The sequence below is a fragment of the Bombina bombina genome, chromosome 1 (genome assembly GCF_027579735.1).
Source record: "Bombina bombina isolate aBomBom1 chromosome 1, aBomBom1.pri, whole genome shotgun sequence".
In the NCBI taxonomy this organism is placed as follows: Eukaryota; Metazoa; Chordata; class Amphibia; order Anura; family Bombinatoridae; genus Bombina; species Bombina bombina.
In genome coordinates, this window is record NC_069499.1 from 986861585 (window position 1) to 986888409 (window position 26825).

Below are 26825 nucleotides of genomic sequence, written 5' to 3' on the forward strand. Positions count from 1 at the left end.
GGGTGTGTGTATGTCTTTTTGTATTTTCTGTGGATGTCTCAGTGAGGGTGTGTGTATGTATGTCTTTCTGTGTTTTATGTGGTTGTCTCTTTGTGTGTGTATGTCTTTGTGTGTTTTCTGTGGATGTCTCAGTGAGGGTGTGTATGTCTTTTTGTGTTTTCTGAGGCTGTCTCTGTCTGTGTTTCCTTGGGTGTATGTGCAAGTTTGAGTTTGTGTGTGTATGTGTGTGTGTCCATTATCTGTTCCTTTTTAGGACATTTTGAGCTTAATACTGATTATTCACATCTTTCTACAGACTTTGAGACTACAGGGAGTAAAGAATTATTAGGCAAATGAGTATTTTGACCACATCATCCTCTTTATGCATGTTGTCTTACTCCAAGCTGTATAGGCTCGAAAGCCTACTACCAATTAAGCATATTAGGTGATGTGCATCTCTGTAATGAGAAGGGGTGTGGTCTAATGACATCAACACCCTATATCAGGTGTGCATAATTATTAGGCAACTTCCTTTCCTTTGGCAAAATGGGTCAAAAGAAGGACTTGACAGGCTCAGAAAAGTCAAAAATAGTGAGATATCTTGCAGAGGGATGCAGCACTCTTAAAATTGCAAAGCTTCTGAAGCGTGATCATCGAACAATCAAGCGTTTCATTCAAAATAGTCAACAGGGTCGCAAGAAGCGTGTGGAAAAACCAAGGCGCAAAATAACTGCCCATGAACTGAGAAAAGTCAAGCGTGCAGCTGCCAAGATGCCACTTGCCACCAGTTTGGCCATATTTCAGAGCTGCAACATCACTGGAGTGCCCAAAAGCACAAGGTGTGCAATACTCAGAGACATGGCCAAGGTAAGAAAGGCTGAAAGATGACCACCACTGAACAAGACACACAAGCTGAAACGTCAAGACTGGGCCAAGAAATATCTCAAGACTGATTTTTCTAAGGTTTTATGGACTGATGAAATGAGAGTGAGTCTTGATGGGCCAGATGGATGGGCCCGTGGCTGGATTGGTAAAGGGCAGAGAGCTCCAGTCCGACTCAGACGCCAGCAAGGTGGAGGTGGAGTACTGGTTTGGGCTGGTATCATCAAAGATGAGCTTGTGGGGCCTTTTCGGGTTGAGGATGGAGTCAAGCTCAACTCCCAGTCCTACTGCCAGTTTCTGGAAGACACCTTCTTCAATCAGTGGTACAGGAAGAAGTCTGCATCCTTCAAGAAAAACATGATTTTCATGCAGGACAATGCTCCATCACACGCGTCCAAGTACTCCACAGCGTGGCTGGCAAGAAAGGGTATAAAAGAAGAAAATCTAATGACATGGCCTCCTTGTTCACCTGATCTGAACCCCATTGAGAACCTGTGGTCCATCATCAAATGTGAGATTTACAAGGAGGGAAAACAGTACACCTCTCTGAACAGTGTCTGGGAGGCTGTGGTTGCTGCTGCACACAATGTTGATGGTGAACAGATCAAAACACTGACAGAATCCATGGATGGCAGGCTTTTGAGTGTCCTTGCAAAGAAAGGTGGCTATATTGGTCACTGATTTGTTTTTGTTTTGTTTTTGAATGTCAGAAATGTATATTTGTGAAAGTTGAGATGTTATATTGGTTTCACTGGTAAAAATAAATAATTGAAATGGGTATATATTTGTTTTTTGTTAAGTTGCCTAATAATTATGCACATTAATAGTCACCTGCACACACAGATATCCCCCTAAAATAGCTATAACTAAAAACAAACTAAAAACTACTTCCAAAACTATTCAGCTTTGATATTAATGAGTTTTTTTGGGTTCATTGAGAACATGGTTGTTGTTCAATAATAAAATTAATCCTCAAAAATACAACTTGCCTAATAATTCTGCACTCCCTGTAATGAGACCTTTCTGGAAGTCACCAATATACCATTTAACCTTTAAATTATTGTTTAGGCCGTTCAGGGCCCTTCCTTTCAGCCACTGCATGCTGTTGTCATAATTTAGTTGGCATCTTCCTTTACAAAAAGATAATCAGAACTCCATATTTTGTTTTCTAAATCTCCTTTTTTTTACAAAACTGTAGTTTACCTCAATGTAAACAAGTGCTGAGTGTCTGTTTGGGTGTCTGTGTCTGAGTGTGTTTCTTTGCGTGTCTGCTAGAGTACCTATATGTGAATCTTTATGTGTGAGTGTGTGTGTTTCAGTGTATGTTACTACCTTTACAATATTCTAAGTTTAAATAAACACTTAAGAATAAAGTGTATATACGTTTTAGTCACTTGGTCAAAAATTGCACATGTCAATGGAGGGGGAGCCTGAACAATGGTTAAGTCAGGGGCCCCAAAATTTCTAGTGGCGGCCCTGGCCCTGGGTAGAGTAAAGGGCATATAAAAATTAGCTCCTTTAAATATACATGACTGTTGATACCTTTAATGACTGGAAGCTCTACAGTAATGGCCTAATGTTTTTTAGAAGCTACTGTTTTTAGAATTTGGGTACAGCAGATTCATGAGCCAAGGATTTATATCTGTTGATAATTTTAACATATAATTGTTTTAACCACCGGTGCTTTATATATTGTTTTTTTATATATTGTATTTTAACTGTTTTTATTAACCCCTTAATGACCACAGCACTTTTCCATTTTCTGTCCGTTTGGGACCAAGGCTATTTTTACATTTTTGCGGTGTTTGTGTTTAGCTGTAATTTTCCTCTTACTCATTTACTGTACCCACACATATTATATACCGTTTTTCTTGCCATTAAATGGACTTTCAAAAGATACCATTATTTTCATCATATCTTATAATTTACTATAAAAAAAATTATAAAATATGAGGAAAAAATGGAAAAAACACATTTCTTCTAACTTTTCCCCCAAACTCTGTTACACATCTACAACCACCACAAAAAAAACATGCTAAATAGTTTTTAAATATTGTCCTGACTTTAGAAATACCCAATGTTTACATTTTCTTTGATTTTTTTCCAAGTTATAGGGCAATAAATACAAGTAGCACTTTGCTATTTGCAAACCACTTTTTTTCAAAATTAGCGCTAGTTACACTGGAACACTGATATCTTTCAGGAATCCCTGAATATCCCTTGTTTTAGAAGATATCCCAAAGTATTGATCTAGGACCATTTTGGTATATTTCATGCCACCCTTTCACTGCCAAATGCAATCAAAATAAAAAATCACAATTTCACAAATTTTTTCACAAACTTTAGGTTTCTCACTGAAATTATTTACAAACAACTTGTGCAATTATGGCATACATGGTTGTAAATGCTTCTCTGGGATCCCCTCTGTTCAGAAATAGCAGACATATATGGCTTTGGCGTTGCTTTTTTGTAATTACCACTGTGCACCACACGTGTATTATGCCCAGCAGTGAAGGGGTTAATTACAGTGGTTCTCAACCAAAGTGACCTCAAGGCCCAGTAAATTTTAGCTGGACATGTCCAGGGCCCGGTAGATAGATTATATATATATATATATATATATATATATATATATATATATATATATATATATATATATATGTGTATGTATGTATGTGTATATATATATATATATGTATGTGTATATATATATATGTATGTGTATATATATATATGTATGTGTATATATATATATATGTATGTGTATATATATATATATATATATATATATATGTATGTGTATATATATATATATAGTAAGCAGCAGGGATTTGCCCTATCAGTAACTAAGCAGTTCAGTGTGGGTTTAGTGGGGGCCCTGGAGTGTGGGGGGTCCTGCCGAGGGTCTGTCGCTGTGAGGGCCATGGAGTGTGAGGTCTGGCCCTGGAGGTTGGGGGCCCTTTCTTTGGCCCTTAAGGTTGGGGGTCCTGGCTCTGGAGGTTGATGGGCCTGTTGGGATTAGGGCAGGGAGGCTACCATGTTCATTTGCATAAATTTGAATACATTTGGGTCAGTGTGAGACAGTTTTCCTGGGGCCTTGATTGGTCTTAGTCTGCCCCTGGTGTGCAGTGGGGTAAGAGTGTGCAGTGGGGGCATGAAAGGTCAGGGCCCACCAGCAGGGCTATCACGGCCCGGTACTGGGCCACGGCCCGGCTGTTGAGAAACCAGGAATTAGGGAGCATGTAGGGAGCTTCTAGGGTTAATTTTAGATTTAGTGTAGTGTAGTAGACAACCCAAAGTATTGATCTAAGCCCATTTTGGTATATTTCATGCCACCATTTCACCGCCAAATGCGATCAAATAAAAAAAATTGTTCACTTTTTCACAAACTTTAGGTTTCTCACTGAAATTATTTACAAACAGCTTGTGCAATTATGGTTGTAAATGCTTCTCTGGGATCCCCTTTGTTCAGAAATAGCAGACATATTCATATATGGCTTTGGGGTTGCTTTTTGGTAATTAGAAGGCTGCTAAATGCCGCTGTGTACCACACGTGTATTATGCCCAGCAGTGAAGGGGTTTATTAGGTAGCTTGCAGGGAGGTTGCAGGGTTAATTTTAGCTTTCGTGTAGAGATCAGCCTCCCACCTGACACATCACACCCCCTGATCCCTCCCAAACAGCTCCCTTTCCACCCCACCCCACAATTGTCCCCGCCATCTTAAGTACTGGCAGAAAGTCTGGCAGTACCATAGTTGCCAACAGTTCCTGATTTCCAGGGACAGTCCCTGGATTTTGTTGTATGTCCCTGGATTTTTTTTGTCCCTGGAAATGTCCCTGAAAATCTCTTTTGCACAACATTTGTTGTTTGTGTGTATATATATATAGATATATATATATATACACACACACACACACACACATATATACAGATAGATAGATGATAAATAGATATAGTGTATTATTTAAATATAATTCATTCCTAATTCCTAATGGAATATTGTTATTATTATTGAATGGGTTCACATATTATTTGTCTTTTTAATTTTGATGCTGTGTTGTAAAAATAACCATATGCCCAGAATGTGTTCCAGAGATTGGGTAGGTGTAAGAGCTTGGTGCTGTAATCTGTATAATAAACTATGGATAAGTCTATAAGTAAGGCAGTTGAACAGTAGGTCGTCAATACTCCAGTAACCCGCTTGCTTGCTCTGCTGCAAAATGTCCCTGGAATTTTTTTTGAAATGTTGGCAACTATGCAGTACTAAAATAAAAAGGTATCTGAATTTTTGTATTCTTTTTAGCATATTTACATATGCTGCTGTGTAGGATCCCCCTTATCCCCCAACCTCCCTGATCCCCCCCCCCCCCAAACAGCTATCTAACCCTACCCCTCTGCCTTATTGGGAGCCATAAGGCCAGTACCCAGTTTGCAAAAAAAAAATTTTTTTTTTTTTTTTTTTTCTGTAGTGTAGCTTCCCCTGCCTGATAGTTTATAATTAAAAAAAAAGTTTGCCTTCCCCACCTTTTTACCACTGTTCACAACAAATTTGCTGCAGTGTAGCGGTTCCCACCCGCTCCCTCCCTGTGCATGCGCCGCCCCTGCCCTCCAGTCCATGATCCCGCCCCCCTCTACGTCATAGGGCCCATCGATAGCCGCCCACCCGCCTCCCACGTTGGCTCCCACCCACCAACGATACCGGCCATCGATGTCCGGTGCAGAGAGGGACATTGGATGGCCAAGGGGTGTTATTGCAGGATGCCTCTATATCGAGGCATCACTGCAATAACTGGAAAGCGGCTGGAAGTGATCAGGATCGATTCCACCGCTTTCCCAGACCGACGACGTACAGGGTACGTCCTTGGTCATTAACTGTATTTTTTTAGAGGATGTAGCCTGTACGTCGTCGGTCATTAAGGGGTTAAGTAATAAATTGAATATATATATATATTTGTATTTATTACACCTTACAGTATTTTTACATCTATATTTCTATCTATTTATTTATTTTGAAAGAGCTTTCATCTTTGTTTGTTACCATATTGAATAGTGAGATATAGGGATATATTTCACCAAAGTTTTGCATCTCATAAGGGTATATATTGTTCTTTTGTCTCTTATACAGGTAGCAAACTGAGATTAGGAGCACTCCCTTTAAGAGAATGTTCCTAATCTCAGCTTGTTACCTGTATAAAAGACACCTGGGAGACAGAAATCTTGCTGATTGATAGGGGATCAAATACTTATTTCACTCATTAAAATGCAAATCAATTTATAACTTTTTTTTAAATGAGTTTTTATGGATTTTTTATTGTTATTCTGTCTCTCACTGTTCAAATAAACCTACCATTAAAATTATAGACTGATCATTTCTTTGTCAGAGGGCAAACGTACAAAATCAGCACGGGATCAAATTATTTTTTCCCTCACTGTATAACACTACCTAGCAACCCCCAGATGTGACACTGATTACATGCAATAGAAAATCCAAACAGGTTTATTGTATGTAAAAATAGCAAATGCTTTTCTAACTTAATAAAAGGTATGTTTACTGCACTAACCTTGTCTGTCACTTATGTTACATTGTCAGAAAATCAGTTTGATTAGTCTGACATTAGTCTGACATAATAACCCAGTGATTCCCACCTTCCATTCAGACATAGTATTTAAGTTTACTTGTCATTCGATATCAGCAGGAATTGTAAAAAACATAGTTAAATGCAATTTCCCCTTGTTAAATGAACATTAAAGGGACAGAAAAAGTCTGAATTGAACTTACTTGATTCAGAAAGGGAATGTCATTTTAAACAACTTTCCAATTTACTTTTATCATCAAATTTGCTTTGTACTCTTGGTGTTCTTTGTTGAATGCTAAACCTAGATAGGCTCATATGCTAATTTCTAAGCCCTTGAAGGCCGCCTCTTATCTCAGTGCATTTTGACAGTTTTTCACACCTAAAGGGCATTAGTTCATGTTTGTCATATAGATAACTTTGTGCTCACTTCCATGGAGTTATTTATACATCAGCATTGATTGGCTAAAATGCATGTCTGTCAAAAAAAATGAGAAAAAGGGGGCAGTCTGCAGAGGCATAGATACAAGGAATTTACAGAGGTAAAAAGTGTATTAATATAACCATGCTGGTTATGCAAAACTGGGGAATAGGTAATAAAGGGATTATCTATCTTTTTCAACAATAACATTTTTGGTGTTGACTGTCACTTTAAAGCATTTTGCATTGAAAAGAGGACATTAAAATGTATTGTATTAAGAAACAAAATGGATGTTCCTATACTGAAAAAAATATTATGTATGTGTGATCCATGCATCACATTAGATTTGAAATAACCAATTGAAACAACTTTCATTGAACCCCTTTCTAATGTCAAAGTCTCTCATCACCTTTAAATATTGCAATTTATATAATAGATTTTTTTTTATTTTTTTTATTTCCCTTTACAATTTTAATTCACATGAAAGTGAATTCTTCATTCATCTAACCTTAACAATAAACTCTTCTCAGGATAGATCAATTCTTAACATCAGAGAAAAATAATTTCATTGCTACAGTGAAATAAAGGCTGATCAAAGTATGGAAAGCCAAGTTTTGTTTCTTGAGTACAAGGCAGACTGACTGCAGAATCAACAAGCGACTTGAAAAAGGGAATGAGTGCATTTTTAGCTAAATATATCACCTTCAATTATGATGCCTATCAAGCAAAATTTGTCACAAATTTCAATTACCAAATTTTAGGAACAGAAGACTCTTTTAATAAGGTATTTAAATGCCTACAACTTTATCAACATAAATAAAAAAACAATTGAACTTGACACTGGCTCATGTCCTTTATATTCTATGTAACTATGTACTGAAAGGAAAGGTGCTCATCAATGCCCTGCGTCTGATACCGACACTGTGTTCTTATTCAGAAGAGCCTCCTGCCCCCACCTCATGGTCTCCATTTCCCAGCAGTGAAGCACTGATAGGACAGTGTGCCCTCTGCATGAACACAGAAAATGGAGCCTGCCAGCTGAGAGAAGCTATATTTAAAACCTGGCAGAGGCGGTTCTCTGAGGCCTTCGCTCTCTCAGCTGCTCAGAGACATCACCAGGGATCTTTCTGCAGTGTGAAATGCACAATACAACATGGAGCTGATAGCCATGATCCAAATCTGACTAACTGCCGACAGAGATAGGGCATATAAAACACGAGTCTGGTTTCATTAATGAATACGTTTATGCCCCATATTCTCATGTTGCAGCCCCCTAAATATAGAAAAGCATACTCGTTGTCAACCTGTGTTGAGCATAAATTATAACTTTGAGCTATAAAGTAACGTAATTGGCAATTAAGATAAGATCTTCATATACAATTATTTGTATTACTTTTTAAAAAAAATATTATTGTATCTTATTATTTTGCTATTTTAAAAATACACTGAATTTCTAAAGTATTTGTAAGCCATGTCTAGAACTTATTCTAGGACAAAAACTATTAGTCGTGAGGTTCATTTCCCAATATTTTTTATTTAAAGAGACAGCAAAGTTAAAATTAAACAATTCAGACAGGGCATAACATTTTAAACAAATTTTTAGTGTACATCTATTATCAAATTTGCTTCATTTTCTTCATATCCTGTTGTTGAGGAGTAAACCTAGGTATGCTCAGGAGCACCAATTCACTACTGAGAGCTAGCTGGTGATTTGTGGCTACACACATGGAGCACAGTTCTGGGGACCAATTTAAAAAAAAAATAGCAGAATTAGAATAAGTTCAGAGAAGGGTCAGAAAACTAATAAATGGATTGGAGGATTTAAACTATGAAGAGAGTTTAGCTCAATTGTGTCTGTTTAAGCTAGAAAAAAAGGTGCTTGAGATGTGATATGATTACTTTATATAAATATATTCAAGACCCATATACAGAGATGGTGAAAGCTCTGTTTATTCCAAGGAAACTTTTTTGTGACAAGAGGTCACAATTTAAGGCTGGAGGAAAGGAGATCAGGGGCGCGATCCGATATAGATCGTAGTTTGCGGCGCAAGCGAGGGAACCCGCGTCGCCCGCAGTTTCAGCTCGCAACTCGAGCTATCCCATATATGGCGCCGTCAGATGCTAACGTGCCGTAAGTCTGACAAACTAGCGATGTCCAGAAATCTGCGCAAGTACAAATTTCTAGCGTCGCCAGTGACTTGCGGCACGTTAGAAACTGCCGGCGCCTACAAAACCTGACTAAAGTCTAAATCACCCGCACTGTCTAACACGCCTCCCTAACATAGCCCGACACGTCTAACACGCCTCCCTAACATAGCCCGACACGTCTAACCCTCTATCCGCTATCCCCCCTCACTAGCCTAACAATAAAATATGTATTAACCCCTTAACCGCCGCTACCTAATAAAGTTATTAACCCCTAAACCGGCGCCAGCTATATTAAATCTATAACCCCCTAAAGTGAGCCCCTAACACCGCCGCCATCTACCTTACCTACCCCCTAAAGTGAGCCCCTACCCCGCCGCTATCTATTTTAAAATTATTAACCCCTAATCTAATCCCCCTACCCCGCCGCCATCTATATTAAATTATTCAACCCCTAAAATACTAAACTATCCCTACCACTAAACCTAAGTCTAACCCTACAAATAGCCCTGAAAAGGGCTTTTTGCGTGGCATTGCCCCAAAGTAACAGCTCTTTTGCCAGCCCTTAAAAGGGCTTTTTGCGGGGTATGCCCCAAAGAATTCAGCTCTTTTGCCAGCCATTAAAAGGGCTTTTGGCGGGGCTTTGTCACAAAGTAAACTGCTCTTTTGCCTACAATCTACATCCCCCTACACCGCGGCCACCTATAATAAATGTATTAACCCCTAATCTAATCCCCCTACACCGCCGCCAGCTATAATAAATGTATTAACCCCTAATCTAATCCCCCTACACCGCCGCCAGCTATATTAACTATATTAACCCTAATTATATTACTGTTAATATAGTTAATATAGTTATTATATTATATATATTAACTATATTAACCCTAATTATATTAGGGTTCATATAGTTAATATCGTTATTATATTATATATATATATTAAGTATAATAACCCTATCTAACTCTAACATCCTAACTAAACTCTTATTAAAATAAATCTTATATTAATATTATTAATTAAAATATTCCTATTTAAATCTAAATACTTACCTATAAAATAAACCCTAAGATATCTACAATATAATTAATAATTACATTATAGCTATGTTAGGGTTTATATTTATTTTACAGGTAAATTGTTAATTATTTTAACTAGGTATAATAACTATTAAATAGTTATTAACTATTTAATAGCTACCTAGTTAAAATAATTACCCAATTACCTGTAAAATAAATCCTAACCTAAATTACAAATACACCTACACTATCAATAAATTAAATAAACTACAAATATCTATCTAAAAATACAATTAAATAAACTAAACTAAATTACAAAAAAAAAAACACTAAATTACAAAAAATGAAAAAAAGATTACAAGATTTTTAAGCTAATTACACCTATTCTAAGCCCCCTAATAAAATAATAAAGCCCCCCAAAATAAAAAAAATCCCTACCCTATTCTAAATTAAAAAAAAGTTCAAAGCTCTTTTACCTTACCAGCCCTTAAAAGGGCCTTTTGTGGGGGCATGCCCCAAAGAAAACTGCTCTTTTGCCTGCAAAAAACCCCACAATACCACCCCCCAACATTACAACCCACCACCCACATACCCCTAATCTAACCCAAACCCCCCTTAAATAAACCTAACACTACCCCCCTGAAGATCTCCCTACCTTGTATTCACCCAGCCGGGCCGAACCGATCCAGGCAATGTGTTCCAGCAAGTGGCAGTGAAGTCTTCATCCATCCGGGCGATGTCTTGAAGCAAGCGGCAGAGAGTCTTCTTCCATCGGCGACGTCTTCAAGCAAATCGGCATCTTCAATCTTCTTACTTCGCTCCTCCGCTGCGGAGCATCCTTCCAGCACGACGACTTCCCGACGAATGAGGTTCCTTTAAATGACGTCATCCAAGATGGCGTCCGCCGAATTCCGATTGGCTGATAGGATTCTATCAGCCAATCGGAATTAAGGTAGAAAAATCTGATTGGCTGATTGAATCAGCCAATCAGATTCAAGTTCAATCCGATTGGCTGAACCAATCAGCCAATTGGATTGAACTTGAATCTGATTGGCTGATTCAATCAGCCAATCAGATTTTTCTACCTTAATTCCGATTGGCTGATAGAATCCTATCAGCCAATCGGAATTCGGCGGACGCCATCTTGGATGATGTCATTTAAAGGAACCTCATTCGTTGGGAAGTCGTCGTGCCGGAAGGATGCTCCGCGGCGGAGGAGCGAAGTAAGAAGATTGAAGATGCCGATTTGCTTGAAGACGTCGCCGATGGAAGAAGACTCTCTGCCGCTTGCTTCAAGACATCGCCCGGATGGATGAAGACTTCACTGCCGCTTGCTGGAACACATCGCCTGGATCGGTTCGGCCCGGCTGGGTGAATACAAGGTAGGGAGATCTTCAGGGGGGTAGTGTTAGGTTTATTTAAGGGGGGTTTGGGTTAGATTAGGGGTATGTGGGTGGTGGGTTGTAATGTTGGGGGGAGGTATTGGGTTTTTTTTTGCAGGCAAAAGAGCAGTTTTCTTTGGGGCATGCCCCCACAAAAGGCCCTTTTAAGGGCTGGTAAGGTAAAAGAGCTTTGAACTTTTTTTAATTTAGAATAGGGTAGGGAATTTTTTTATTTTGGGGGGCTTTATTATTTTATTAGGGGGCTTAGAATAGGTGTAATTAGCTTAAAAATCTTGTAATCTTTTTTTTATTTTTTGTAATTTAGTATTTGTTTTTTTTTGTAATTTAGTTTAGTTTATTTAATTGTATTTTTAGATAGATATTTGTAGTTTATTTAATTTATTGATAGTGTAAGTGTATTTGTAACTTAGGTTAGGATTTATTTTACATGTAATTGGGTAATTATTTTAACTAGGTAGCTATTAAATAGTTAATAACTATTTAATAGCTATTATACCTAGTTAAAATAATTAACAATTTACCTGTAAAATAAATATAAACCCTAACATAGCTATAATGTAATTATTAATTATATTGTAGCTATCTTAGGGTTTATTTTATAGGTAAGTATTTAGATTTAAATAAGAATATTTTAGTTTATAATATGAATTAGATTTATTTAATAAGAATTTAGTTAGGGGTGTTAGGGTTAGATAGAGTTAATATAGTTTATATAAATACTATAGTAACTATATTAACTATATTAACCCTAATATAATTAGGGTTAATATAGTTAATATATATAATATAATAACTATATTAACTATAATATACTTAGGGTTAATATAGATAATATAGCTGGCGGCGGGGTAGGTAGATTAAATTAGGGGTTAATAATTTTAATATAGATGGGGGCGGTGTAAGGGGTTCACATTAGGGGATAGATCAGTTAGATGGTGGCGGTTTTAGGGGCTCACAGTAGGGGGTTAGTTTATGTAGATGGCGACGGTTTAGGGGTTAAATACTTTATTATGGATTGCGGCGGGGGATCGAGGTTGACAGGGAGATAGACATTGCGCATGCGTTAGGTGTTAGGTTTATTTTAGCAGATCGCGGTTGACAGGGAGATAGACATTGCGCATGCGTTAGGTGTTAGGTTTATTTTAGCAGATCGCGGTTGACAGGGAGATAGACATTGCGCATGCGTTAGGTGTTAGGTTTATTTTAGCAGCCAGTTTAGGGAGTTACGGGGCTCCAATAGTCAGCGTAAGGCTTCTTACGGCTGCTTTTTGTGGCGAGGTGAAAATGGAGTAAGATTTCTCCATTTTCGCCATGTAAGTCCTTACGCTGTATATTGGATACCAAACTGCGCGGGTTTGGTATACCTACCTATGGCCCAAAAAACTACGGGCGACGGCAGAAATATATGCGCATAACTTCTAGGTTACGCCGTATATAGGATACCAAACCCGCGCAAATATTGACGTCGCCGACTTTTGCGGGCGACAAATTTTATCGGATCGACCCCTTAATCTCCAGCAACATAGACGTTTTTTTCACTGTAAGAGCAATCAAATTGAGGAACATCGTGCCTAAGGAGGTAGTAAATGCCAACACCTTAGATGTATTTAAAAATGGCTTAGATCTATTACTGACTAACAACAGAATTCTTTATTGCTTGTGTTAAATGGGTCAGCTTTCTAATTGTTTAATGCAAGTTTTTTTTGTTAGCTTCTTAGTATAAATCAGGTCATCCCTGTATAGGTTTACCTTCAATGGACTTCTATCTTCTTTCAACCTCATCTACTATGTTGAAAATATGTCTCTTGTCATTGGATCACCACATGTTCAACTAACTACCATTAGTGCATTGCTGCTTCTGAGCCTACCATTTGAGATAGGATATCAAGAGAATGAAGAAAATAGGAAAACAGAAGTTGTTTAAAATGTATTCTGTCGGAATCCTGACATTTTAATTTTGACTTTACTGTCGCTTTAATTGCAATTCAAAATATATGTCTTCATATATTATACCTAATAGAGTATAGTATTTATATAATGTTTTCCTAATTTGTTTTTAAGGCAAATGTACTTATTTCGATTCAAGCATATAATGTAAAGGTCATAAAATATAACCTCATGACCATGTTTAGAAGCAATTTAAAACAATTTCACCATTAATGTTCTTCAAAGGTGTCCAGATTTGGGACACAAATCAATCTCTTTCAAGTCCAAAAAAGACATAAAGTCAATAAGTAGTTTTGAGGTAGTAGCTTTATATATATACTGTATATATAAAATAATAAAATTAAAAAAAAAAAAATATATATATATATATATATATATATATATATATATATATATATATTCCAGAGAAAGGCTGCAGCACTCCAAAATAACTTTTTGTTATTTCTATAGTGCAAGCTTTACAGACATGGGCGACATTTCAGGCAGTGCCCTTTCTCAAGCAAAGTCATAGTTATATATACAATGATTACCTTAATCATATACATTTTCAGCAGTATTTTAAAATACACCTCAACAGAAAGAAATTTGACATTTAGGGCTAGATTTAAGTGGAGTGCTATCTATTGCTAACGTTTGAGCGCTACCTGTGCTCGACTTCGACTTTTTGCGTGCGTCAGATACTGTTTGTATTACAAGTTGAAAGTAAAAAGTTTTGGCTTGTATGCTAACCCGACGCACACAAAAAGCCAAAGTTTATAATATCGCAAGCACGTTAACATATTCTCCCATAGGCTTCAAAGGAGCACCCATATCCCCTATGTAAAGAACACTGGAATGTGAAATATTGACACTTTTTATTTGAGCGTAACAGTTAACCAGAGCTCTGAGGTTGTGCTATCCCGATTCGTGTTTAATTCAATTGCTACTTCTGATGTGCACAAGCAGCCGCGATAAACATGATATTGCTCACACGCAACAGTTAGCGCACCACTCGTAATCTGGCCCTTAATTAGTAATTTTACCTGTAGCTCACAATATTTTTCATAAAATTCAGGTCTAATAAGACAGTCACTTATAGAGAAGTGCAAACATATAAAGTTTAGATATAAATGTTATGTGACCAAAGTAAACATTTAAATCACCATGTCATCAGGAAGAATGCCTCAAATAAATATTTTTTTGCCAGTATTTTACTGCAGCTAAATTGTGTTTATGGGCCTCAAAATACATATCCACAGCCCTACTGGTTGTTCACTAATGTATTAAATGAACACTGATATGGCTACCAGGAACTCTGTGGATAACTAGAATTTAATTAGTTGCCAGGGATAATGTGGCGTCTGACTTTATGATCTGTTCCTCCAATGAAAAGTCTCAATTATTAGGTTATCTGTCAGCACAATTCAGATGATTTTCTAAGTGACTGGTTATAGGTTTGGGACTTTGGGGCTTATGTATCAAGCTCCGAATGGAGCTTGATGCCCTGTGTTTCTGGCGAGCCTGCAGACTCGCCAGAAACAGCAGTTATGAAGTAGCGGTCACAAAGACCGCTGCTCCATAACCTGTCCGCCTGCTCTGAGCAGGCGGACAGACATCGCCGGAAATCAACCTGATCGAGTACAATTGGGTTGATTGACAACCCCCTGCTGGCGGCCGATTGGCCGCGAGCCTGCAGGGGGCGGCGTTGCGCCAGCAGCTCTTGTGAGCTGCTGGTGCAATGCTGAATACGGCGAGCGTATTGCTCTCCATATTCAGCAAGGTCTGGCGGACCTGATCCGCACTTTCGGAACAGGTCCGACAGACATTGTTAACTAGAGGCCTTGGAGTGGTATGAAATTGCAATTTGGAAACATGTTGGAAATTTGCAATTAATTTGTTGTTACTATTCTTGTTGCACTTGATAATGGTCCTAGTAGCCCAAAGTGTTCACCTCTTTTTTATCAGAATAGCATTAGCCAAAAAACATTAACCACTGGACAAATATGTTCCAGTGATGTCTGATACAGTAAATGCTCATTTCCCCTTCGTGCAAGATGAGCATAAGACTATTTAAAAATGAATTAATTAAATCTTTATGGGACTTAAAGTTTTAATGCAGAGTGTTTAAAGGGATACTAAACCCAATGAAAAGCAGGAATGAAAGCTTAGGAGCCAGCCCATTTTAGGTTCAGCACCTGGGTAGCGCTTGCTGATTGGTGGCTAAATGTAGCCACCAATCAGCAAACGCCATCCAGGGTTCTGAACCAAAAATGGGCCGCTCCTAAGCTTTTATTCATGCTTTTTCAAATAAGGATACCAAGAAAACGAAGCACAAATTGATAATAGTAGTAAATTAGAAAGTTGCTTAAAATTGCATGTTCTATCCTAATCATAACAGAAAAAAATTGGGTTTAGTGTCCTTTTAAGAATTATTGTGCTGCCACTTAAAGGAGGCTAGAGCAATGGTATAGTACATCTACAATGTAGGAACCAAAATGCTGCTTCTACTTGTGTTCAATATATGAAGATGTCCCTTTTTGTAGAATTTATTTGTGTGGCTTACTTAGATTTATTTTTAATTTGGTCCATAGCAACGGTGCAGAAAATAAACGTACAATATCCATTCACACATCTTAAATGAAGGTCATATTATTACTATTACTAATATTATTCGGTTGTAGAGAAACAGACAAATTATCTGTAGACTTCTGATAAGCACTTAGAGATAAACATTTTGTCCCAGAAGATATTGATTACTAGAGTCATAGTGGACTAGAACAGCGGTCGCCAACCAGTGGTCCGTGGACCACTGGTGGTCCACAAGAAGATGTCGGTGGTCCTTGACACAATCAAGCAAGAATTAATCTCCTCTGATGGTGTCACCCCCTTCGCGCCGCAACTCCCTACAGTGCCTGGCTGGACATCAGTGAAAACTGATGGAGGAGGAGTTAAATTACAATCTCCCTAAGCATGTTGCATAGTACTGTGCAACTTGCGTAACTAGATTGTATTTTTAACTCCTCCCGCCTGGCACTGCTCAGAGGAAGATGCTTCCATTCTAAAGCTAGCAGAGGTTGGTATAGTCTTGGCTTGAAATAATGGAATTAAAGTATATATAAAAAAAAAGAAAATCTTAAAAAAAAAAAAAATTCTCTCATATTTCATTTATTTTCTTCCCTTTACCTGTCTCTTTGTAGTAGTTTTCCTAATTCCTTCAGATGGACTTACATCACTGTTTGTCTTCCTCCCTTCCATCTTATTTTTTTAAATTAAATATTAATTATTTTTCATTCAGGTGGAATGGCGCACAAAGCCATTCCACCTGAATTCCAGTAATTGCCATCCAGCAGATCAGCCATATCCCACCAGTATTATAGTAATTGCCAGTAACATCAGTCGTGGTTAGCTCACATCCATATTGAGAGCTTTCTGATATAAATTTAATTTTTTACTCCAATGTCTGTCCGTGATCATAAGTAGTTTTGAATAATTAAACTGGAAAGGTAACTTGAAAGTCTTGTGGTCCTTTTAAACATAATCCTTTTTTCCCCACTTTCTGCCTCTCTGTTTCCAGCTCAAAAGTTGGCACTCACCTTTCATCTGTCATTTGGAAGTTTTCTCTCAATTCTGTCATTCAGTTAGTTACTTCCAAAAAATAATTCTTAAAAATATATACATAATGTAAACTTAGCTATGGTTATACTAGTTATGTACAGTATGTGTTTATATATATATATATATATATATATATATATACACACACATACATACACACACACATTATAGAGGTTTGTACCTTTTAAAAAAAATCATGATAGTGGTCCACGGGATTAAAAATTGTGAGTTTAGTGGTCCTTGAGGTCCGAAAGGTTGGCGACTCCTGGACTAGAAAACAGGAGTTCCCAAACTTTAGTGAGTTGGGAACTCATTTTATGTTTATCTTCATGATTGTCAAGTTGCATTCACACCCATAATAGAACTTATTCATGCAAATATTGTTTATTAATTGCAAATTTCCAACATGTAAATGAATAATTTTACCATTAGTACATAGTATTGCTTCTGGCATTAGGTAATAGAGAAATCACACAACATAATGATATCTACTGACCAGCAAATCTTATGATAGACCACAGGACAACTATAAAATATGTTAAATCCCAATACAGAGCCTGTATATAAAAGGTGTGACATTTCATGTATAAATAAGATAAAGTAAGTTTGCAGTTCTATCATTTTGCTACTATATAGGTGTGGATACTAACATGGTGGTGTAGGACATATAACTGAACGAGTAGTGTAGATTTTTATATTAGCGGGGAGAAGACAGGGTATACATTTGTGGAGGTTAGGTATTTTTAATAGCTTGTTAGTTTGTGTCTGCATATAAGATTCTTATTTTTAAAAGTGCTAAAGTAAGTTTGTGGTACTATATACATGGGTAAGACAGTAACCATTGTGCTATAAAGTATGTTAGGGTACTAAAGTGAAGGTAGAAGGGCACCAGATGGGTGATGAGAAACTGAACACAAGCTATGTGAACTTAAATAATGAGTGGTGATGCAGGCTTCCATGTTTAACTGCTAGACGGATTAAATGAGGTCCTAATGGTTCTATGGTAGCCGTAAGAAAAAGTGTTGTAAAGTAATGAGAAGGTTGTATAAGGCTGTAAAGGAAATCTTACATCTGTGTTCACTGCAGGATAGAAAGACTTTGTGATACCTGAGTGTGATGGTGGCCCAAACCAGTTAACCAGCTGATCACCCAATCTCACCTCAGCTGCTTCCTTCTCAAATTTCTCTATTGTCCTCTTGTCAATGCCTCCACACTTGTAGATAAGGTGGCCAGTGGTGGTGGATTTGCCAGAGTCCACATGGCCGATTACAACAATATTGATGTGTGTCTTCTCTTTCCCCATCCTCTTGAGATTTCAAGCTGTCTCTGGGGTGAGTATGTCTATTGGTTGGATAAAATAGAGAGAAAAGTCATAACTGATCATTGTACAAAAGAGATCCATAATCAGGAAACCAGCAACCTGGAAAATCAGCATGGTTTTATCAGAAATAGATCAAGTCAAACTAATCTATGCACATGCTCATCATAATTTTGTAGCAATATATCCTCATCTTGAATTAGGAGATCTAAGTGATTTTCTAACAAACAGAGTTAGTCTCTATAACCTGCACTCCACATCTACTAAAGCGAGGGCTATTTTAAATTTAAAGGGACAGTCTACTCTTGCATTTTTATTGTTTAAAAAGATAGATAATTCCAAATTATAACCCATTCCCCAGTTTTGAATAACCAACACTGTTATATTAATATACTTTTTACCTCTGTAATTACAGTAACTTTTATCTAAGCCTCTGCAGGCTGTCCCCTTATTTCATATACAGACTTGCAGTTTAGCCAATTAGTGCTGACTGATAAATAACCCCACGGGAATGAGCACAATTGTATTTATATGGCACACATGAACTAGCGCTGTCTAGCTGTGAAAAACTGACAAAATGCACTGAGATAAGAGGCGGCCTTCAAGGGCTTAGAAATTAGCATACAAGCCTATCTAGGTTTAGATTTCAACAAAGAATACCAAGAGAACAAAGCAAGTTTGATTATAAAATTAAATTGGAAAGTTGTTTAAAATTGCATGCCCTATCTGAAAAGTTAAATTTTTTACTAGACTTTCTCTTTAACTAAGACTAAGGTCAAATGATTATTGTCATATGAAATTAAATATAAAAGAAATAATGAAACATACGTTTTACTTATCAAATAATTATGGAGCAAGATAGGCATCCTAATATGATGAAAGCTGTCACATCTGTTCACCTCCCTTAAAGGGACATGAAAACCAACATTTTTCTTTCATGATTCAGACAGAGCAAATAATTTTTTTTTTTTTAAAGTTTCCAATTTACTTCTATTATCAAATTTGCTTCGTTCTCATGTTATTCTTTGTTGACAAGATATCTAGATAGGAAGCATGCACGTCTGGCGCACTACATGACAGGAAATAGTGCTGCCATCTACTGCTATTGCTAATGTACAACATTGTTGCAAAACTGCTGCCATATAGTGCTGCAGACGCGTGCACACCCCTGGACTTGCCTTCCTGCTTTTCGATAAAGGATAACAAGAAAACTAAGGAAATTTGATAATAGAAGTACAAAGTAAAGTTGTTTTAAAGTGTATGTTAAATCTGAATCAACTTTGGGTTTTATGTCCCTTTAAATGTTTTACCAGAGGGTACATAAGGTATACAAATAAATATCTTTTGTTTGTTATATTAGGGTTAAAAGATCTTATATTATTGGGGTCAAATAGGAGAACTATGTATACATTGATAGTGAATAAGACAATGTATGTAGAAAGACAATATCCAGTAAAATGAATGTGGGAATATGATACAGGATCAATACAGTTTATGTGTATCTTATGGCAACTGCAGTTCATACGTTTACAAGTGGTCACTTATGAGGATAACTTACAATTCATTTTCAATTTAGTTTAGAACATTATTCTTCACAGCAGCAAAAGTGACTAAGATAGAGAACTTGCTACCAAGGTGGGGGGAAGCTAATGAAACATTTAACATTTGTATAGAAATAAAGACATTGAAAAATTTGAAAATATTATATCATTAGTAATAGGATGATGTCACAAATAGTTTTGTTAACATACTTCTGGCTAGATTACAAATTGTGCGTTAGGGTAAAAAAGCAGTGTTAACAGGTCCTAACGCTGCTTTTTTACGCCCGCTGGTATTATGAGTCTTGAAGGTTTAGGGTCACCGCACACTTTTTTGGCCTTACCACAAAACGACTTATGTAAACTCCATAAAGTATTTTTTCTATGGGACTTCCATAGCGTCAGATGGATGAAGATAGAAGATGCCGTCTGGATGAAGACTTCTCCCGGCTTCGTTGAGGACTTTGGCCCGGTTGGATGAAGACTTCTGCCGCTTCCTTGAGGATGGATGTCGTATCTTCAGAACAGTAAGTCGATCTTCTGGGGGTTAGTGTTAGGTTTTTTTAAGGGTGTATTGGGTGGGTTTTATTTTTAGGTTAGGGTTTGGGCCTGCAAAAGAGCTAACTGCCATTTTAAGGGCAATGCCCATCCAAATGCCCTTTTCAGGGCAATGGGGAGCTTAAGTTTTTTTAGTTAGTATTTTATTTGGGGGGTTGGTTGTGTGGGTGGTGGGTTTTACTGTTGGGGGGGCTGTTTGTATATTTTTTTTACGGGCAAAAGAGCTGATTACTTTGGGGCAATGCCCCGCAAAAGGCCCTTTTAAGGGCTATTTATAGTTTCATTTAGGCTAGGGTTTTTTTTTTATTTTGGGGGACTTTTTTATTTTGATAGGGCTATTAGATTAGGTGTAATTAGGTTAAATATCTTATAATTTGTTTATTATTTTCTGTAATTTAGTGTTTTGTTTTTATGTACTTTAGCTAATTTAATTTAATTTAGGTAATTGTATTTAATTTAGTTAAATTATTTAATTATAGTGTAGCGTTAGGTGTTATTGTAACTTAGGTTTTATTTTACAGGTCAATTTGTATTTATTTTAGCTAGGTAGTTATTAAATAGTTAATAACTATTTAATAACTATTGTACCTAGTTAAAATAAATACAAACTTGCCTGTAAAATAAAAATAAACCCTAAGTTAGATACAATGTAACTATTAGTTATATTGTAGCTAGTTTAGGGTTTATTTTATAGGTAAGTATCAAGTTTTAAATAGGAATAATTTAGTTAATGATAGTAATTTAATTTAGATTTATTTAAATCATATTTAAGTTAGGGGGTGATAGGGTTAGGGTTAGACTTAGGTTTAGGGGTTAATACCTTTAGAATAGTGGCGGCAACTTTGAGGCAGCAGATTAGGGGTTAATAAGTGTAGGTAGGTGGCAGCGACATTGGGGGCAACAGATTAGAGTTTAATAAATATAATGTAGGTGTCGGCGATGTTGGGGGCAGCAGATTAGGGGTTAATAAGTATAATGTATGTGGCGGCGGTGTCTGGAGCAGCAGATTAGGGGTTAATAAATATAATGCAGGTGTCAGCGATGTCGGGGGTGGCGGATTAGGGGTTAATAAATGTAAGATAGGGGTGTTTAGACTTGGGGTTCATGTTAGGTGTAAACATAACTTTTATTTCCCCATAGGAATCAATGGGGCTGCGTTACTGAGTTTTACGCTGCTTTTTTGCAGGTGTTAGACTTTTTCTCAGCCGGCTCTCCCCATTGATTCCTATGGGGAAATCGTGCACAAGGACGTACGACCAGCTCACCGCTCACTTAAGCAGCGCTGGTATTGGAGTGTGGTATGGAGCTAAATTTTGCTCTACGCTCACTTCTTGCCTTTTAACGCCGGGTTTGTAAAAACCTGTAATACCAGCGCTCTATGTAAGTGAGCGGTGAGAGAAAACTGCACGTTAGCACTGCATAGTTCATAACGCAAACATCGTAATCTAGCCGCATATTTTTTTACTATGTGATAGTTATGGATTCGTAAAGGGATATGAAACACAAAAGGCCCTTTTAAGGGCTATTTATAGTTTCATTTAGGCTAGGGTTTTTTTTTTATTTTGGGGGACTTTTTTATTTTGATAGGGCTATTAGATTAGGTGTAATTAGGTTAAATATCTTATAATTTGTTTATTATTTTCTGTAATTTAGTGTTTTGTTTTTATGTACTTTAGCTAATTTAATTTAATTTAGGTAATTGTATTTAATTTAGTTAAATTATTTAATTATAGTGTAGCGTTAGGTGTTATTGTAACTTAGGTTTTATTTTACAGGTCAATTTGTATTTATTTTAGCTAGGTAGTTATTAAATAGTTAATAACTATTTAATAACTATTGTACCTAGTTAAAATAAATACAAACTTGCCTGTAAAATAAAAATAAACCCTAAGTTAGATACAATGTAACTATTAGTTATATTGTAGCTAGTTTAGGGTTTATTTTATAGGTAAGTATCAAGTTTTAAATAGGAATAATTTAGTTAATGATAGTAATTTAATTTAGATTTATTTAAATCATATTTAAGTTAGGGGGTGATAGGGTTAGGGTTAGACTTAGGTTTAGGGGTTAATACCTTTAGTATAGTGGCGGCAACTTTGAGGCAGCAGATTAGGGGTTAATAAGTGTAGGTAGGTGGCAGCGACATTGGGGGCAACAGATTAGAGTTTAATAAATATAATGTAGGTGTCGGCGATGTTGGGGGCAGCAGATTAGGGGTTAATAAGTATAATGTATGTGGCGGCGGTGTCTGGAGCAGCAGATTAGGGGTTAATAAATATAATGCAGGTGTCAGCGATGTCGGGGGTGGCGGATTAGGGGTTAATAAATGTAAGATAGGGGTGTTTAGACTTGGGGTTCATGTTAGGTGTAAACATAACTTTTATTTCCCCATAGGAATCAATGGGGCTGCGTTACTGAGTTTTACGCTGCTTTTTTGCAGGTGTTAGACTTTTTCTCAGCCGGCTCTCCCCATTGATTCCTATGGGGAAATCGTGCACAAGGACGTACGACCAGCTCACCGCTCACTTAAGCAGCGCTGGTATTGGAGTGTGGTATGGAGCTAAATTTTGCTCTACGCTCACTTCTTGCCTTTTAACGCCGGGTTTGTAAAAACCTGTAATACCAGCGCTCTATGTAAGTGAGCGGTGAGAGAAAACTGCACGTTAGCACTGCATAGTTCATAACGCAAACATCGTAATCTAGCCGCATATTTTTTTACTATGTGATAGTTATGGATTCGTAAAGGGATATGAAACACAATTTTTTTATTTTATGATTCACATAGAGCATGCCATTTTAAACAGCTTTCCAATTTACTTCTATTATATAATTTGCTTTGTTCTTTTGCTATCCTTTGTTGAAAAGAATACCTAGGAAGGCTTAAGACCAACAAAGCACTACTGAGAGCTAGCTGCTGATAAGCCAATGACAATTTATATGCCCAGCTAGCTCCCAGTAGTGCATTGCTTCTCCTTAAATAAAAGAAGGATACCAAAATAACACAGCAACATTGATAATAGAAATACATTGAAAGGTGTTTAAAGTGTTTTGCTGTACCTGAATCATGAAAAAATGGGGGTTTCATGTCCCTTTAAGAACTGCCTGATAATGCAATTTGGTGAAATAATAGTGATATTGCTGGGGTAGAAGATAAAGGAGGTCAAGTAGTGCACTCAAGATAAGACATATTAGGGAAACGTGCGTACATGAATCAGGGAGAAGAATTCAACCAACACAGGAGGCCTTGTTGAGATGTGGATGCTGAGGGCTCTGTGTTAATATCAGTTTTACTGCACAAGGTGGAGTGTTAATAACAGGGTAAGATGCATCTTATAACAAGCCTTGTTGATAAAAACAGAAGAAGGTGATAATAAAGGATGAAGCTCACATCATTCAGTAAAAGGGAATGTCAGGCAAGTTTGACAAGATGGGGCCTATCTGGGTTGTAGAGTAATGTAGGATTCCTAGCTGCGTTTAAACTGGATTACGATAAACATTATTCACATATCAAATAAAGATCAGTTTATAATTTGAATAATATTTAGGTGGGATGTTCTGATCTAAATGGACTGACCACTGCGCACACAAAGATACCCGGGGGATATAAAATAATGTTATGTTAGCCAGTAAGGTGATAGACATTTATACTCTTTACATTGTATGCAATTATTAAAGAAAGGTATAGAGGTTAATATCATATTGCTAACACTGGTATTTAGTGTCCTCCCTGCCATATTAAAGGGGTAAGGCCTGTAGTTCTTGCTGCCTCTAGGAGTACACTGGCATCTGTAAGCTCTTACTCATAACCCAGGGTTTATCAGTGAACCACAGCCCCATAAATATGTTCCCTAAACCACAGGCGAAGACTACAAATCAGAGGGTTAGATGAATGTACAAGAGGAAGGAATAAAAACATACAAACCTTTCTTTATGTGTTATAATCTGTTTAATTGATATTACTCTTCTTAAATGCAGGACGTATTATATGTGTCTGCCTCTTGTTTTCCCTGTTAGTTTCAGCATTAGGTGCTGGCTGTATAGATGTCTGGGTATATAACTGCATGCCTCTGTACAGTAGAAGTTTTTCCTTAGACACAAATCTGTATATTTCTAGCTATGTAGTGGTATATTTCCTTTGCATTTCTTCTTATCTAGTTTTGTATTCCTGAATGTCTTCTCGGTATAGTGTGTTTATTCCACTCCATCCTTGCATATGGCTGTATATTCACGTCTGTTTTCTAGTATACAGGTGCAAACTCCTCTCTATCTCACACTATACAGCTGTAAATTTGTATCAGAATTCAGCTATTTAAGTCTCGGTGTTTGAGGTGGTATGATAATGTCACCCTTTTAGTACACATCTGTATATTCATATCTATCTCTCAGTACAGAACTACAGGGACTCTCTTAATGTACATAAATATCTCTCTTTTATACATTTCTATCCCTATGTCTGGAGTTCCACTTGTATAGCACTGTCTGCATGTTTACAGTGATACATAAAAACATATTCCTTTCTGTTTTGGGACATGATAAAAGACAATGATAATGTATGGCTCTACCCACAGCCATGTCTGCCATCTAACTCATTGCCCTCCCCTGTCTTTCCCTCTCTGCCTGTGCTGCATTTCTCATGACGCCACAGATTGCAAGCACAACAAATACAGCTGCCTGTCCACTGTCCCTCTATGAAGTTTTTATTCCCACTGCAGGTAAAAAGCAATAAGTGCCTCTTCTCAAACACCACTCCCTGTTCAGACTCCCATTGCTTAGGTCTAGGTTAATTACCGGGGGGGGGGGGGGCTAAAGAAAGGAGATGATGTGTGCTAGGGATAAATAAACAGGGAACATAAACAACTGAGGGGAGAAATGGTAAACTATAGTGATTACAGAGAAAGCAGAGATAGAAAACTGACAAATATTGGAATGATATAGGACTGTCAGGAACGCTGCACTGGGATCATTTCATTGGGACTAAATGATGTAAAACTTGTAATGGTTTTAGGAGATATGTAGATGAGCTGCAGATTACTGGAAACAACAAGAGGTGCCTACAGCTAGCTGAGGATGGCAGGCACCTGTCAGGATCTTTAAGCACAAGTTTCTAATAGGATGTTTCAAGGTAGCATGAAAGAGGCAGAAACTGAACCTAAAGGTGGAATCAGGAAAGAAAGAATGGGCAAGAATAAATTAAAATGTATCAAGGGAGGCAAAGCAAGATGCTAAGAAGTAAATGAAATGAAAGCTATGGCATAGAAGAAGGAGACAAGTAAAGGGATATTTTGGGTTGGTCTTCAGACCAGCAGAGCATTTCTCTACAGGAAAGCTTTATAGCCCTACATAAAATAACTTTTAAAACAGAGGAATGGCTGTTATACAGGAGCTACTACTGCTAGCCTTCTGTTAGTATAAGGATGCAGTTGGTGTTAGTATTAGGCAGGTAAGGCAATAAGTACTAGCAGAGTGACTATAAAGATAACAGATAGTAAGATATGGATGCAGATGTGAGCATGGGAGGGGCTGTACATAGGAATAAGCAGGTGTGGTGCAAGTAAGGGGAATGTGGGGGTAGCAAAAAGCAATAAGTAGAAATATAGGGTGTTTAGTTAGGTATGAGGAACTATCAGAGGGGCTGCAGGCTGAAGTCACGGAACTCTTACCTGTAGCTGAGCTCCAGACAGCAGGGGCTGCCGGCTCCCGTTCAAGCTGTTTTATTTCTCCTGGAGGGGGTCCACCTATTGACGACCCCAGCGCAATGCAGTCACCCCTGCACCACAGCAATGCGGTACCGGGATGAGAAAATGTGGGAGGGGAAAGAGGAGGAGTGAAAGGGTGAGAAGGGGGAGAAATGATAGAGAGAAGGGAGAGAATAAAAAAGGAGGGAGAGAAATGTGAGAACAAGATGATGATTAGGAGTGTTTGAATTTAAAGGATGTAAAGCAGAAAGGGTATAATGAAGCGGTTAAGCACAGAAGATGGAGAGTGGGAAGCAGCAGCTGCAGAATGTGTATGTGGAAGGGCAGAGAATAAACTGCAGTGAATCAGAAGGTGGCAGAGCAGAGATGCTGAAACTAGAGAGGGAGGGAGACAGAAAGAGAGGTCTAGGGGAGGAGGGAAGGGAGATGCTGCTTCAGGAGAAGTAAGATGAAGAAATGAGTAAAGATGATGCAGGGCTTTTACTGATAGACATCGAAAGGGGTGAAAGGAGGGAACTGAGAAGAGAGGGGAGAGGTGGTTAAAGAGGAAGATAGAGAGAGGAAAAAAGTCAAAGGAAAATGGGAAGAGGTGTGAAACAATTAGGGTATTGGGCATAACTAGAGGGTATACACTAGCAGGGGGCAAGTAATAGACTGATGGTGAAAAGTAGTTAAAGCTAATCAGTGAGAGTTACTAATTATAGCAATCTTGATCTCTGATAAACATCCACAACACTGATACAGTCTTACAG

General features: G+C 37.5%; 1 protein-coding gene across 1 annotated transcript in view; it reads right to left on the minus strand.

Annotated features, from left to right (window-relative positions):
* The window catches only part of EEF1A2 (eukaryotic translation elongation factor 1 alpha 2), a 117514-nt gene extending 91062 nt beyond the window's left edge, over positions 1-26452 (minus strand). Inside the window, exons 1-2 of the mRNA XM_053709468.1 lie at positions 26038-26452; positions 18123-18304 (exon numbers count right to left, since the gene is read on the minus strand). Coding sequence (XP_053565443.1) covers positions 18123-18266 — 144 coding nt within the window. The 5' untranslated portion in view covers positions 18267-18304; positions 26038-26452. The remainder of the gene's footprint in view (positions 1-18122; positions 18305-26037) is intronic.
* Between the last annotated feature and the right edge of the window lie 373 nt (positions 26453-26825).